Raw genomic sequence first — 16,222 nt, forward strand, 5'->3', positions numbered from 1 at the left:
TCCTCTTGCTTCTCAGAAATGTAAGTGAGCAAAACCAGGCCCCAGGGTTTTCCAGATGTGGGCTGTGGCTGAGGTGTGATTTATAGAGAGGGCTTTCCAGAGGAATCTTCCTTCCACAGGGAGAGATTCCTGCACTGGAGGTTATTGCAGCCAGCTTACTGCCATTCCACCAGCAGCACATTTCCAGAGATAGCACAACTCTCATCATCTTGTCTAGCAAAACCAGCTTCGAGCTGGTGTAGAGCCCGTATTCCTTCTGAGCTGTGCAGATGAGCTGCTCATACTGGTGGAAGCTGAAGCTTGTAGCTGTTAAAGCTGTGGGCTTTCCAGGAGAATTGCTTTCTCCATTAAGAAATTAGAGCCTGTGCCTGGAAAAGAACAGCACGGTACTTGCTTTCTTCCTGTAGTTTATTACCAAGCACAAATAACTTAACCCCTTGTTTCCCTCACTGCAATACATGTACATCAGTGGTTCCTTGTATCGTGCAAGTATCTGATTGTTGAATTAAAAAACAGTCCATTGGTAACATGGTTTGAAGTTGTCAGACCAAATTAGGCACAAGATGTTAGTTACTGGTTATTTTATATATTATACGTCTGTAAATATTCTACCTTCTATTCATCCTACAGGAAAAAACCAAAGTTGTTGAACCCTTGGACTATGAGAACGTGATCCTTCAACGCAAAGTTCAGATCTACAGTGATCCCCTCCGGGACCTGCTGATATTTCCGATTGAAGATGTGTCTGTGAGTTTGCACTGGCTCTTTCTCATGTTTGAGGCTCATTCATCTCCAGTCCTGCTTACTTTGGAAAATTTCCGCGCTTGGCTACATGTTGATTTTGGCTGCATTACTAACACATAAAAGTGAAACAACCCACTGGTGATTTGGGCCTGCCATATTTATTTAAAGCAAGTATCAGTTCCTGAAGACCCAGTTTACACTGAAACCATTTTCTCCTTTTCCCTGCAGATCTCAGTTATCAGTCGCCAGAGAAGGACTGTCCAGTCTACGGTGCCAGAAGATGCTCTGAAGAAAGCTCAGAGTCTTTTTGTCAAAGAGGTAGGGGTAAAAGTCCATGCAATGCCTGTCCTCAGCACCCTCTCCCTTAAGCAAGATTCCCTGCCGTAGCTGCTTGTCTATGAGGTTGCAGATCACTTAGTTTATCCTGGGAAGCACTGATCACTGGCAGGGTACTGCACTAGCTAGTTCCTACATGCCTCTTGTATGGCACTTCTTTCCAGCAGGTTTTGTATGCAGACAAGGTGTGTGGCTTGAGCTGCAAGGTGCGGGGCGTGCAGCAGGGCAGGGGCTGGGCTGCACAGCCTCTCTAGCTGCATCCTGAGTGCTGCAGGTTTGTTTTGCTGCTGCTCTCTAAGACCATTCCCTCCAAGTGCAGTGGAAGTAAATGCCAGGTGATGGTCAGTGTTGAATGAGAGGCACTATAGTTCTGAGGGCAGGAAATTGGTGCTTTCTGGAAAGCAGTCCCCTTGCAAATTACTATTCCTTTTTTAAAGTGTTCGAGCTATGTGGATACAAGATCAGTAGCTGTGTTGCAGTCCAGATGCTGTGTGATTTTTGTCTCTGTGCTGAAAAGGTTCCTTATGAAATCTTGTATGGTAGCACAAAAATAAGTGAAGCAGCCTTGTTCACACTCTTTCCACTTATACTTACATCTTATACTTACATCACCCAGCAGTCTGTAACCTTTTGAACTAATGCGTGGTTTTGTTATGCTTTCTGTAGCTTTCAAATACCTGTATTGTTTTCCTTTCAGTGCATTAAAACCTACAGCTCAGACTGGCATGTGGTAAACTACAAATATGAGGAATACTCAGGCGACTTTCGGATGTTGCCATGGTAAGTGTCATGCTCCCTTGGAATACTAATACATGGTCATGGGACTGTGGTTTGATCAGGCTTAGGAGAAACAGTGTGGCCAAAGTAGGTCTGTTCTGAAGATCTTGCAGGGAAGTGAAGCAACAACGGAGCAACACTGTTGAACAAATTTTATTAAAATTTGTGAATAATCTTGCAGTCTGATCTGGCTTCTCTTCTAGCAAGATGGAAGATAGATAGATCTGCTTCATCCCTGTGTTGCACAAATGCAAGTCAGCAAAAACTCTGCAAAGGCAGACAGCTAATACAGAGAATGTTAATTACATGCTCCTTGTGCTTAGCTTCAGTGAAGTGCATTCAGAAGTTAGATGTCTCCAGCTGTAAGGGGCTGTAGGTCTCTTGAAATCTTCTGCAGTTGGATGGTTCTGCTGTGCTCTGTAATCTGCAGTTTGACTGTTGGTTGTGGAGCCAGCATCAGATAGCTGGCTTTGTGCATTCTTGTTTCCCAGTCATTAAAAATGAAAATGTTGTCATTTCAGCAAATCCTTTAGGCCAGACAAGATTCCAAGTCATGTGTTTGAAATCGATGAAGACTTTGAAAAAGACGAGGTAAGGAGAAAGTTTTTTACATATTCCACTCTAAGATCTGTTATAACGAAAATTTCACAAGACAAAGTCAGAATTCAGCTCCCAGGAATGGCTTTACGGTAAAATGCTTCATACTGCAGATATGGGGCCAAAACTGAGACAGTGATTCATTTGAAAGTGTGACAAGATAATCTCTTGGAGCCAAGAGTCTCCTAAATTAGGTGGAAGATTAGCCTTAATGTTTCTCATGGCTTTTTCACTTGATAGAGTCCAGCAATGAAATACAGGAAATAAGAAAAAGGAAGCCAAGAAATTTACTAAGTAAAATTCTTTGTGTGAATATAAAAAATAAAATTCTTTTATGTGACCATAATTTAAAGTGGACAGTTTAGTTTCCAGCTACATGGTGATACAGCAATATCAGGGTCCTCTTCTTCAACAGTCTGCCTGGTAATCTTCTCTGCCTGGTAATCTGCCATTCTTAACCAGTTACTTTTCCCCAACATATTCACAGCACATCAGTCTAATTCTGTATACACTCTGCAGATATTCAGAGGCATTCACCTCTTCTGAAAGCTGGCGCCTTTGTGTTTACCTGTCTGCAGGGGAGATTTTGCAGCTTGAGAGCTTTTCCACTTGGAGGAGCTGGGGGTTCTGACAATGGGGATATCTCAAACCTGGCAGTCATTTCGGGAAATATGCATGCCATGTTTTCCCCATGCGTATTGCATTTTTGGGGTGGGGCATGGGCATGTTAACATATTTCTTTATCAATTACCATGTGAAGTTTAATTCCCACACTTGACAGTAAGAAATTTTAGTTTACAGTCTGAAGAATTTAGTCCAGCTGTTTAATATCCTCATGGCACCAAGGTGCTGCTGCTGAGGAACAGGAAAGTTTCTGTCTTGCAAAACTGTAGACTTGAAGGGCTGTTTCATACACATTTTTAACAATTGCTATGCATGTCCCACACCTCATGTCTGGACTGGGATGACTTTTTCATAAATGGAAATGTATTGTCAAGTTTGGCCGTATTTTTTTTGGCTGCATTGTTGGTTTTCATTACATTGTTAACTTGAGCTGTTACTTCTTTAATAATATCTAATTTTGGCTGGAGACAGAGCTGAGACAGAGCTTATCAGCATGCCTCTGAAAAAGTAAAGCGATAAAAATATGCTATCAGAATTTGGTGGAGACCTTTTTTTCTTCTGGTCTGTGTCCCAAATATGCAAACAAGTGAAGTTACTGATGTTGACAATGGGAGAGTATTCCAAGTACTTTGGCAGATATTTTGACATTTATGTCTTCTGGCTTGGCCCTATCTAAAGGATTCTGTTACAATTTCCTGACAGAACATTTACATTAGAACTATGCAATGGAAATTTGAGTAAAAGAAATCTCTTGATGAAAAAGGGCGAACCATTATGAAGGATAAATCATTGGTTGTTCTACCCAGAGAAATAAAGCATTAGAAATTTTACTTTTTTCACTGGAAGTTTGACAAGAAAAGAGTGAAAACCTGCCATTTGAGATGCTGGAGATGATATAAACCAGTGCCTTGATAGCTCATCAACAGTCAGTCCAGGTCCATCTCTGCTGCTGAGTCACTGGAAAGACCAGGGCAAGTTTTTTCATCAGTCTAGAATCTTGTTTCCCTCCATCTTTAGTGGAGGTCACTGTTGGATATGGATGGAGAGCTGTTCACCCATTCTGGGACCACAGGACAGGACAGAAGATAGAAATCCCAGCCAGTATGCCAAGAATAATGCAGTTGAGTCACTTGAAACTTTTCATTTCGGTAAATGTAAAATACGCTAGTTACTTTTCAGTTATTTGGGTTTGCTGTTCTTTTACCTAAATTTAAAATGCAAGTTGATTTGTACAAAAGGAAATGATGAAATAAATCTAATGTTCTGCATTTTGCAACTGTCCAAACAGACCATTTTGAAAATTTCTTGCTTCCCTGGGTTTTTGAAATACTATCTAAGAGCCATGCATTTCTTCACTGCAAAATCCATATGCAGCTCTGTCAGCATACATGTAATTTTTCCTTGTTAAAGGTGTGACCAAAACTAGCCTGTTTCACTTCTTTGTTGGAAAGAGATGACCCTGATATTTTTTTGTAATCACACTGTAAATGTAGCTGTACATGTGTACATTCTACATGATAGCTGTGTTGCTGTAGTTATCAGTATTGCTTTCCAGTGCAGACATACCTCACACCCAAGGGAAATTTTGCATGGAAAGCAGTTCACGTGACCTCCTCTTTTTATGATCTTTTGCTCTCTTTCAGGATTCCTCATCATTGTGCTCCCAGAAGGGTGGGGTTATAAAGCAAGGCTGGTTGCACAAAGCAAATGTGAACAGCACAATCACTGTTACCATGAAGGTGAGACTGATTCAGCATTATGTTAATCGGAAATGAGACATAACCCCTGTTAAGTTCAGATCGCATCTCTAAAGGTAGCAGGAGTGCAGCAGTGGGTTCAGGTTCAGTTGGGTGTCCATCCCTTTTGTAGAGCATCCCAAGGTAGATTGGAAAACCCAGTCTGGAAGGAGCTTTTGACCCTTCCCTCCCAAGAATATAAGACCAATGCACTTCAAATCATGACAGGCAAGCTAAAGAAAAAGGCAAAGCATGCTCTAGAAAACCAAGACTGTTTTCATAATGAGCAGCTGAGACTAGGAAGAGGAAGGCAATTTAAATAACTGAAACAGCTGCCCTGCAATGAAGACTTTATGAATAGATAGTTTCCTTGGCGGTAGAAAATATGTACAGAGAACAATTTTAAATTGAAATGACAAGGCTTTGCTCTAAAAGCAGGGATGATGTCACTGAGGAGACGGAGCATTACTGACCTAAAAGCAACAGCTGCATTGTCTCCTGTTCTCCCTTGTACATAATCTGACATGACATTGCTTAGATTTTGCAGGGGAAGTTTTTTTATAGTTCCACTGAAGGTTTTTGCTGTGGCAATGGGCCTTTCTGTTGCTCCACCATGCAGTTGCCTTCTTAAAGCATAGAGAGAAAGAATATTAGGTAATTACATTCAACTGTGCAGCTGAGGAATGGCTGCAGTGGGGTTCTTTACTTTGTAAGGTCAGTTGCTCTAAGGCTCAGTTCAACAAGTTTTACATTCATAAGTGGAACAGGTTAGTTCATATGGCTAATTTTAATTAGAGTTTTAAAATGACTCCTCGTGAACTTGAAGGAAATAGAGCAGGGATTTCTGTTTATCTGCTTTTCTGAGCAGCAAGATTGAAGTCATTTCTGCTCCTGTAACTTCTGGAGGAGGAGGTATTACCATACATGTTTAAAGCAGTTAGCTATGTCCATTCTTGACTGAGCCTCGTGTGGTATTGTTGGCCTCAGTGCCCAGCATCTTAGACCCACTTTTCAGAGATGCCTGAACTGCACTGCTTTCAGTTCAGTTAATAAAAATCTCTCATGAAACTCAAAGTACCAGAAATGAGTGGCCATTTTCTGAGCTGGTTCTGGTCACTACTGTGTCTTACAAAACACCTCCTAAGGCACATGCGAGAAATCTGAGGACTTTTAAAGTGTTCACCCTTATCGCCACTTCAACAAGCTGCTGTACTACTGTGGAAGCAAATATATCCATCTTTTGTGTGCTGGTTCTTTCACTGCTGTGACATACTGAGTCTCTGGTACCTCATGCTGTTGCTAAGCTCATGCAGAGTGTATTTTGTGGAGAGCCAGCCCATGAGCAAGCTGTAATTAGGCTACAGCTGCCAAAAATTATTCGAGAGTAACCTTTCCTTTGCAAAGAACTTCCCACTGCTTCAGTGGGCTGCTCTGCAACAATGGCATCAGGATTTTCTCTTCTTTCCTCTCTGCCATAACAGACTTCTCCAGTTCTCTAGCTGTCCTTCTGCAATTGCCATGCTCACCCGCAGCGTCTGTAACCTGATCAAATGGGATGTTCCCTCTGTTATTAGGTTTATACTATTTATTTTAATTGCTTGTAGACTTCTGACAATTATTTCTGACAGCAGTGCTTACAAGTGGGGGGAAGGTTACAGGAATAGTGTTTGCTTCTTGCTTCTGCATTTTTCCCTTGAACAGAAGTCAGAGGATACAAATGGTTTTGCACAAAACCCCATATCCATGAGGAATATCAACCCTGTAATGTCTAGAGAGAGATCTGTCATGGATTTCTCTAGCATTAACTATCAAAGTTTCCAAGACTGATTCAATGAAGTGCTAAATCAGTGTTTAAGTTGGTGTAACACTCAGCAGACTTAGATTTCCATGTATTTTTATGCTTTGCTAAACTAAAGTCTAGTTGCATGTTTTTCACTAAATTTGAAGCTTCACAAACTTTGATGCATCTCAGCAGTAAACTACTCATCTAAATGATGCCAGAGGTCACCATTCAGAGTGGTTAGGCACAGTGCTCCCTTCCAGTTCCATGCAAGTGAGCAAGTGGTTTTATTGAACATACGATTGTGTCAGTAGTGGTGGGTGCAGGAAATTACTGGCTGTCTCCTATCTGGGATGAAAAATGCTGTGTTCATTCATAGCTCTTCCAGATATTCAGAACAGTGGAAATACTCTGAGCCTTGCAATGCTGCTTGCCCTGGCTTGCTTTGTGGTTCTCCTGATATCCAGCAACTGTGAAATGCACCCTGCTCCTCACACACCTGGCAGCATATGGTGCTATCTTAATTGCTGCCAGAATGTTCTCCTGAATGATAGTACACTGCCTATGAGCTGACAAATGTGAAGCAAGGTGTTCTGAGAAAAAGCTGGAGAGCTTTTTTTTCCTAAATCTATTTGGGGTCTTCATAACAATCAATAGCTCAAACATATGAATGCTTCTCCCAAATTTACTGCTTTTTAAGGTGAGAATTGAACATACTAAGCCAAAGCTAGTTCATGAAAATAGGTGTGTTAGGAAAAAATGACAGCAACAACAAAATACCTTGAGCAGTTGCATGGATTACAGTGTTCTTTGGCTTGCATTTGAGCGCTAGGAATTTCCACATCTGCTCCAAAGCCTTCTGGAGAATTGCTTTGTAATTCTAACTGAGGTCTTTATCAAAAAGGCTCTGGAAATACCTGCTCTAGGGCGGGATGAATCTTCAAGCAATGTACTGATCTGAATTTACCATGCAGCGTTACTTTGTGAAGACAAATGAGTCTGGAGCCAGCTGAGAGATGAGCTTGAAGCCCTGGGGCTTTGCTTTAGATGGACAAACTTATAATAACAACAAGAACATTAAAATTAAAGAAGACAACAAAATCTCCCCGCACAAAAACAAGTCGTACTCAAAGGGGTGCATTCGCAACACTCTAGGGTCATCAGTGCTTCTATTTATAGTATTTTCTCCATAGCAGGAGGGCAGATACTGAAACTGAGACTGTTGCTTGTAATATACAGAAGAGTGAATACTTGCATGAGCAAGACTTTGCACTTTTGCAGGTATTCAAGAGGAGGTATTTTTACTTGTCACAACTCACAGATGGCTCCTACATTCTTAATTCCTACAAAGATGAGAAAATTTCAAAAGAATCCAAAGGCTGTATCTTCTTGGATGCTTGCAACGATGTTGTTCAGGTAGGTGTACTTTTGCCATGACTGTAGGTGGGATTATGCATTGCTAGATCAGACAGAAATGCTCTCTCAGTCTGTGACATTGAGAGCTGAAAGCATGGATTTACAAGCTAACCCAAAGCTGTTTTGCCCAGTCAGTCTCCCTGCTTTGTCCATCCCCTTTACCAGGTGTCTTCCTGGTAAAGGGGATATCTCACACCCTGAGGATTGCGGCCAGTAAGTAGCTGGTGCAACTAAGTCTTGGGCACCTTCTTTGTTTGCTGTTAGCACCAGCTTCTTATTAGGTCTTGTTAGGTTCTTAAGTTAGGTCTTGATAGGTCTATGCAAACATACAGCCCTTTGGGTCTTACCTCCCGCAAATGGCCTATAAGGTTCTTGGAGGAGGTATTTGCACTGGGCTTAAACTTGGGGTTGCTTTATTCTGAGAGTGAAGTGCACGGGTGAATTGCTTTTGTGTCTTGTGCCATTGCTGTCTCTGCTGAAGCTTCAAGCACCAATTGTGATGGAGCTGGTACAGGGCAACATAAATTACTTTGACTGTTTGCTTCACTGTAGATGAGTGAGAGCTGTGCATTTCCATTTATCTTTCTGAATAGAATAAAAGCAGTAGTAGAGATGCCTCGGTGATGTACAGGATGTACTTCCCAAGTTGCATCAGATTTGCCTGGGCTTCTCATTAGAAAGTGCTGTTTAAAGGCCAGCAGAGCTCAGAAAATTGCATTGAACCACTTGCCTTTAAGATAGATGCCTCTCTAAATGTGCTGGAGTGCAAAATCAGTGTGGACAAAACCAATTCCTGGTTTCTCTGGGTAAATATTAAAGGCGCAATGACACAGGAAGGAGCTTGCTTCTGTTCCTTAGTGCTATGTCTGTGGTTCAGTCTGATTTTCTTCCACTCAGAGTAACTGGCTACTGTGGAGCTGCGTACTGCTTGATCACTGCTGTAAAGCCCTTTGTGATTTACTGCAGGAGAGGTGCTGTGGCAAGGACATTCTTATATTCTAAGTTAGGTGATTTTTTTCCCTGTCATGGTATTTCAGTTCAGGATGCTTTAAGCAGAGAGCAGCCTTGCAGAAGGTACTATGCTGAGTTATTGAGGAAAGTTGTAACACAAAGCTTGCCCTTTTTGTTTGTTCAGTGTCCTAAAATGCGCCGCTATGCGTTTGAACTCAAGACGATAGATAAATACAGCCACTATCTCGCAGCTGAAACTGAGCAGGAGATGGAAGAGTGGCTGGTAACTCTGAGAAAGATCATTCAGAGCAATACTGAGAGTTTGGTGCAAGAGAAGAAAGATACTGTGGAATCTGCACAAGGTCAGTTTATAAATAAACACCTACCTTCACCATTCTCCAGCAGGATGTGAGCAGTGTGCCTGTAGAAGCATATACTTTTCTTTCTGGATTAATAGCAAGAATTGTGGCTGACACAGGATATCATGCTGAATGGCTTAGTACAATGTAGACAATAGTCTGAGGAATAAAAGTGGAGAGAAACATGACCCTTCCTCTGGATGGGAAATCCATGGCAGTGTTTCAAGACTCCTGGAAAGTTGGATCTGTGCTGAAGTTATGCTTTGGAAAGACCTAGCAGGCTGTTAATAGTACACTCTGGTACTAGTAATTTATGGAAAAATCTTACATCCGAGAAGTGGAAAAGTCTCCATAAATTGTTTCTGTGCTATTGTAGCAAATAATTGCAGTATGCTTTCTGGCAGAGGGAAATAAAATGGTGCTCAGGCAGTTGTTTTGAACATCTGTTTTTTTGTCCTTGCAGATGATGAATCAAGTATGCAAGGAAAATCAGAAAACATCCTGGAGAGCCTAGAGAGAAGCATGCATCCAGAGCTGATGAAGGTATTGTGTTTGTAGAGATCGCTCTCCCAGCCCTATAGCTAGTTCTCTCCACCACATCTGTAACAGGAGTTTCCCTGTGCATTGACTTCAGCTCTGAGCGAGCTGGGCAAGCACCAAGTGCTGCTGGGGTCTTGGGCATCTCACCTCCCTGTCTCCAGGATGGAGCTAGGGGAGCTCCATGGTTTGAGGCTGCATGGTGCTCACTCTTAGTGTGCAACCAATGAGGAAGATCCATGCTTACAGCGAAGGGTTGTCGTGGTTGGCACTACTCATTCCTGCTCCGCAGGGAAGACTATCCTGGCTATCAGTGCAGAGGGAGTTAAGTGGCAGCTGTATCCTGCATGGTCCAGAGCTCAGCTGCCTCCTCCTCTTTGCTCTCTCATTTAGCAGAGCCACATCACTTTACTCTGACTGTGTGGTGTTGGTAGATACAGCTGGGAAGCTTTGTATTATCTCATATATCACAAAGGGAACCTGAAAAATATTTTGTTTTGCTCCCATTCTTTCCAAATAACAAATGTTTGCCTCTGTGTGGCCAGGCAGTAATATCATTGCTTTTCTTTGTCCTAGTATGGAAGAGAAACAGATCAGCTGAACAAACTGAGCAGAAATGATGGAAGACAAAACCTCTTTTCTTTTGACCCAGAAGTCCAGGTAAACATTCCCCTGTTGGCAAATGTGAGGTTTTGCTCCCTTGGCATCATGCCTACCCTGTTCCCTTGCATGGCCACAGCATTTGCCCGTAGAGGCAGTGTGTTTTTTGGTGGGTTGGAGAATAAAAGTGCAGCACGTTCCTTTCAGTATGAGCTGAACAACTTAGATGATAGAAGGGCCTCCTTCCAGCTTTGCTGGCTTATGTGATGCATCTTGATGTTTCTGGATCTCGAACCCATCATATGGGCCTCTGGGAGGTTCCCATGGTGGGTCAGAAGCTTTAGAAGTGGAGACATCAATACACATCTGGAGGAGGGAGCAGTGATCTTAGAGACAATCGTAGGAGCTTACAGGGAGAGCCTCAGTCTTCAGAGAGTTTTTAGATGTGAGGGAGGTACAAACAAAAAAACACCATATGCTGTTCTCATGCACCGGAACAGGGGTTCATTGACTATTTGGCTTGTTTTCTTCTCGGCTTTGACCTCTTAGCTGAGCTTTCTGCCAAGGCCCAGGTGTGGGATTTCAGTGGAATGAGCTGCAATTGTTAACATGGTTTTAGAGAAGTGTTCCAAGTTGTTTCGTAGTTTCTGGTTCTCCTTCTGGCATTCTTTGGCTTGTCCACACCTGTGAAAAAAAACATCCTGGTTTAACAAGGACATGTAATTAGTCTTTGAAAGGTTTGTAGGTTTTTTGTTGTTGTGGTGTTTTTTTTTGTTTGTTTGTTTGTTTTGAAGAGAAGCTTTGAGAAATTTCCTATATTTTATTCAGATAATAAAAATGGAAATATCATTCAGTATAGCGTGCAGAGCATATGAGATGCTTTTTTCCTAACTAAACATTTTGGCTAGATTTACTGCCCTCCCACTGCCCTCCCTACATACACAGAGCTCTTCATTATGGCGTGGGCCAGTCAGATCTGCTGTAACACTGGATATTCAAAATCACTGCCCCAGGAGTATGGTGTATACTTGTGTGCTTGTATGCCTGGTGCTAAGGAAACTGGGAGCAGGAACATATACCTGCAATGCACTTTTCTCATGGAAGGGAAATGGGGAAAACAGTGGTAAGAGTTTCCCAGAAACAGATTAACAATTGCAGCCTATTTTGCTGAAATTACTTGTTTGTGAGATTTCAGTATCCCAAGTTTGGCATGCAGGTTTCTGCAGGATGTGAGGGGGAAAAACTAATAAGACTGTGCCAGATTGTCACTAAGAAATGTGCTGGTGTTTAGGAGTGTCTGGTAGCTGTGTGTCCCTGGTGCCCAGGAGAATGGGTATGGTGAAGGCTAAGGGTCTTTTTCTGGCTGATGGTATTTTGGTCATTTATGTGTCTGCTCTCTGAGAAGGGCAGACGTTGTGGCACAGACCAGCCATGGGTGTTCTGGGTTAGGAAGGAGGTGATTATAATGAAGGCTGTTTGGATTTCCCAGCCAGCTCTGCAGAGTCTTTGTTGTTGCTAACCATGCCAGTTATTGCTGTGCATCTAGAAATGCCTTCCAGTTCAAGATGTTGTTCACGATCCCAACAGCATGTGCCTTCTCTCTATTTCAGGCACAGGGACCATCTCTTAAACTAGTCAAATCTTCAAAGTGGAAGATACTTTTCTGAGTGTAACGACGGCTTATGTTCCGCTTTCTTCCCCAAGCTCTAAATGGTGTTTGGGAAGATCCCCAGGGTTACAGCAAAGCAGGAAGGAACTGAAATCATTCTGAGGTTTAGTTTTCTGTGCTATACAAACCAGATTGCTAAAAATTGATACATCCCCATGAATTCATGTCTTGAATACATTTGTGTAACATCACCAAATGACACTCATTTGTGAATGTCTTGTACTTTTTACACCACCTAAATGAAAATGGTTAAGATAGTATTGGCTGTAATGTGATCCCTTAACATTATTCAGGTGTATATTTTCTTTTTTAATGAGACCATGTTTCTTTGTTTGCTGTATAGAGGCTAGACTTCTCAGGGATCGAGCCAGACGTGAAGCCATTTGAAGAAAAGTGCAGCAGGCGCTTTGTGGTGTACTGCCAGAATTTGTCCCTCAACCTTCTCGCTCAGCTCAATGATCGATCAGAAGGAGGACCTACCAACGTAAGGAGAACTCTGGCATTTCCTGCTTTGTCATCTTTCTACTCATTGGCAAAACAAAACAACAACAACAGCAAAACTATTGCATGTTAATCTGGGTGGATAGAGACATCCCATTCTGCCATGAGCTGTGATGGAACCTGGGCCAGTGATGTCTGCTGGCCCAGGGTCATTGCAGGATTTGTCTGCCTTGGTATTCTGGTGTTCCAAAATGTGTTTGGGGAGGAGGTTTGTCCTTACGTGCCTCAGCCTGCCAGGAACTGGGACTGCTGGGAAGCCAGAGGTTTGCAAGCATAGAGAACAAGGAGCGTGTCTGCAGTATTCTGGGTCCCTTTGAAAGTCCTGTTGGTAAATGATTAAGCTTCATCTCCAAACCACTCACTGCTGTGTTTTATTTCATTTCCCCTAACGGCAAGGGATTTCCCTATTCTGAAACCTTCTCCCAACTCCCAGACCAACAGTGTTCACAGCCACTTTATTGTATGCGTTTGTTATTGTGCCAAAGTTGTACCTTAGCCTAAAAAGCTCTTCCTTGTATTTTCTGAGCCTCTCAGGTCTGTAGACAGCAATTATATCTCTCCTCAGCCTTTGTTCTGCCAGGCTGAACAGACCAGTCTTTTCTCCCAAGACAAGCTCCCTATTATCATGTCCTATACTTGCTGTGGCTGGAGTCAGCCCTTTATGCAGCGGTGCCCGGAGCAGCAGATAGCATTGCATGTGAGGGAGGCAGCAGCACCAGCTGACCAGTCTCTGCTGATGGTACCTTGTCTGGTGCCTATTAGGACTGCAAAAGCCTATTTGTGATAGTTTCACACTGGCAGCTCACAGTGCATTTAGGATCAGTTAATACACCAGGCTTCTTCTTCTCAGTCACTCCCAGCAGATGAGCGCACCACCGATAGCAGAGATTGTTATTTGTACTTAATCAAGCCCAGCATTGGACCTAATCAGCACATTTTTAGTATTGATGTAATGCCTCCGAGTTATGTTGTAATGTCTCAGACACGCTATAGCCTTATCGCAGGCCTTCACTTTTATCCTTACATGGACGCATGCCTGCTGGGATCTTTGAACTAAAAATATGTGGAACTGCTGCCACTTACGTTGTGCTGTCAAGGTCAGTAGCTACAAAGCAAGCTGAGCTTGGTGTGAGACAGCCCTCATCTGCAGAGCACCTCCTGAGATGCAGCTTTTGCACGTGTGGTTCCCCAGCAGTGTTAGCCTTGTGTTCAAGCTTTCCTAGCTGGGAGGTGCTTTATACTAACTTTGCTTCTGTGCCCTGGTGTATAGCAGCCAAGGAACGTTTTGTTAATGCCTTGCAGTTGGACTGTCCAGAGCTGATGGACTTAGGACAGTGATGAGTGAAGTGCTCTCTAGCATGTGAGCATAAACACTCTTAAGTTGCTTTCTTTCACATTACAAGGGATAAATAATTCACAACTCTAATTGATGGATTGGGGTAATCTTTTCTTCATAACTTCATAGTTTATAATTTATATAAACCCCTCTACATTGCTGGTTTTTTAAAGTAGCTTTGTTTAAATGGACTAGATCAAAATGCAAGATGATGAAGGGAAAAAGTGGTTTTATGTATTTATAGAGCAAATAAGCATGGATTATATGAATCCTGGAAAATTCTGATACACTAAACTAAAGGAACAAACAGATACAGAAGGCAAACCTAGTGGGAAAGGCAATGCACGTGAATATTCTTGAGCCAGTACCATGTTGTTGTTTTTTTGACACATATATTCAATTTCCAGGTTGAGCCCTTTTTCCTAAGCTTGGCATTATTTGACCTGAAGAATAATTGCAAGATTTCAGCTGACTTCCATGTGGACTTGAACCCTCCATCTGTTCGTGATATGCTGCTGGATGCCTCCACATCTGGGGCAGAAGACAGCAAGGGACGTTCACCGGGAGAGAACCTTGTGCATGGAGTACCCGAGTCTTGCCTGCGCTACATAAAACGGGTGAAGAACTGACTTTGTCCTCTCATTCTGTGTCTCCATTGAGGTTGTGGCTGTTCAGTAGCATTGTGGTGTGTTGTTACCCACTGTGTGGGCCAGTGCTCGTGAGCTGTCGCTGTGGATGGCCATGCCCTGTTGTGCGAGCCATGGTTTAAAAACTACTTGGAAAGATTGCCTCCCCCAGACAGCCATCAGCCATCTCAATTGACCATATTTCTCTCACTTCATCTGCTGAAATGAGAACAGGTCAATCAAATGGAAAAGCAGAAGTCAGCTTTTCTCTAGGGCTGTAGGGTTTTGTCATGTTTTGGTCAGTGTCTCAAGCTGATTGCCACTTTGGGCTTGCTGGTAGGCAAAGTACCAGCTAGAGTTTTTCAAAAGCTGACTGTTCTCCAGCCTTGCGAGCCCACATGGCCCATCTGTGGCAGCAGCCATAGCAGTGTCTGTGTGGACTGCAGCAAGGAATGTGAGACAACCGGGGCCAAACCCAGTGGTGTGAGTAGGGTGTCCCACTGTCTGACAGCCTACTATCTATTTGTTGTAGGGTGTTTTCTCTGTGACCGACCCACATGTGGAGATCTTCCTGGTGGCCCGCGTGGAGAAGGTGCTGCAGGGCAGCATTACGCACTGTGCAGAGCCATACATGAAAAACTCGGACCCGGGGAAGGTATTGGATGGGCCCATGAGAATATCTGCTTAGGGGTGCTCTCTGTTGCTGTGGGCTGTAGTGTGGTCTGAAACATGGGTTGTTTCTGCTGCTCTTTAGCTTCTTTCTGGCAAGTTCTGGTCTTCGTCCATTCTGCTACCTGTGCTGTTCCCAGGCTGGCATCATCTGGGCTATCCTGGGAGAATCAGCTCCTTCCTCTGGCAGGAGGCAGACAATTTTTAGAAAGAGCCAGGCGGTTGGAGCAGGAGGACTTTCCCCATTACACTGCAACAAAGCAGAGCCTGGTATGGCAGTGGGAAAGTAGGACACTTCATCCCCTGAGAAGGGGGCCACACTGCTACATAGTGCAACACACAGCATCTCTGACTGGTCCTGCCTCACTCCCACTGGGAATAGCGATGTTTTAGTAGCAGCGGAACACAGGCTTCACCATTTACTCTGCTTGCCCTGCCTCTGTCCTGCTGCATGCATGATTGTATGGGGGAACTTATGCGCATTTTGGTCAGTGAGGGGCCCTGGTCCTGCTGTGCATCAGCTCCACGTGGCATGCACAGAGAGTGATGCTGCCTTGCTGCAGCCAATCAAACTTAGTCCCCAGAAAACTGACGTGTGGAATACCTGGTATGTGATGGCATTCCCTCTGCGCTCTTTGTAAGCCACACAGCATGACTGTGCTCATGACATGTTTGTTACTGCTTTGCAAAAGTAATAAACGTGCATGGTGTGAAGTGACAAAAGATTTCCTATTGACTGCTCAGGCAGTGTTACGCCGTGTGCCTGCAAGGCTGTGCATTGTGGAATACAGCATGTCTTCTCCCTTCTTTCACCCTTTATTCTTTTTCCAGTGGTGTGGAAGCAGTGGCACATGCTCACCTTCTCTCTTGTGTTTTGCAGACAGCCCAGAAGGTCCATAAAGTGGCCAAGCAGGTGTGCAGCCGTCTTGGGCAGTACAGGATGCCCTTCGGCTGGGCTGCCAGG

The 16,222-nt window shown here is 43.4% G+C and overlaps 1 protein-coding gene across 3 annotated transcripts in view; it reads left to right on the top strand.

Annotated features, from left to right (window-relative positions):
• DOCK11 (dedicator of cytokinesis 11) overlaps positions 1-16,222 on the top strand; it is an 82,407-nt gene that overhangs the window by 14,991 nt on the left and 51,194 nt on the right. For all 3 annotated transcript variants that reach the window (XR_004777826.2, XM_035541347.2, XM_035541348.2), the window contains exons 2-14: positions 631-747; positions 973-1,062; positions 1,778-1,860; positions 2,379-2,448; positions 4,722-4,817; positions 7,876-8,010; positions 9,146-9,323; positions 9,784-9,863; positions 10,434-10,517; positions 12,470-12,610; positions 14,371-14,580; positions 15,122-15,244; positions 16,139-16,221. Coding sequence is in view for 2 of the 3 variants with exons in the window: in XM_035541347.2 (XP_035397240.1) it covers positions 631-747; positions 973-1,062; positions 1,778-1,860; positions 2,379-2,448; positions 4,722-4,817; positions 7,876-8,010; positions 9,146-9,323; positions 9,784-9,863; positions 10,434-10,517; positions 12,470-12,610; positions 14,371-14,580; positions 15,122-15,244; positions 16,139-16,221 (1,490 nt within the window). In the remaining variant the exon portion in view is untranslated. The remainder of the gene's footprint in view (positions 1-630; positions 748-972; positions 1,063-1,777; positions 1,861-2,378; positions 2,449-4,721; positions 4,818-7,875; positions 8,011-9,145; positions 9,324-9,783; positions 9,864-10,433; positions 10,518-12,469; positions 12,611-14,370; positions 14,581-15,121; positions 15,245-16,138; position 16,222) is intronic.

The sequence above is a fragment of the Cygnus atratus genome, chromosome 13 (genome assembly GCF_013377495.2).
Source record: "Cygnus atratus isolate AKBS03 ecotype Queensland, Australia chromosome 13, CAtr_DNAZoo_HiC_assembly, whole genome shotgun sequence".
Lineage (NCBI taxonomy): Eukaryota > Metazoa > Chordata > Aves > Anseriformes > Anatidae > Cygnus > Cygnus atratus.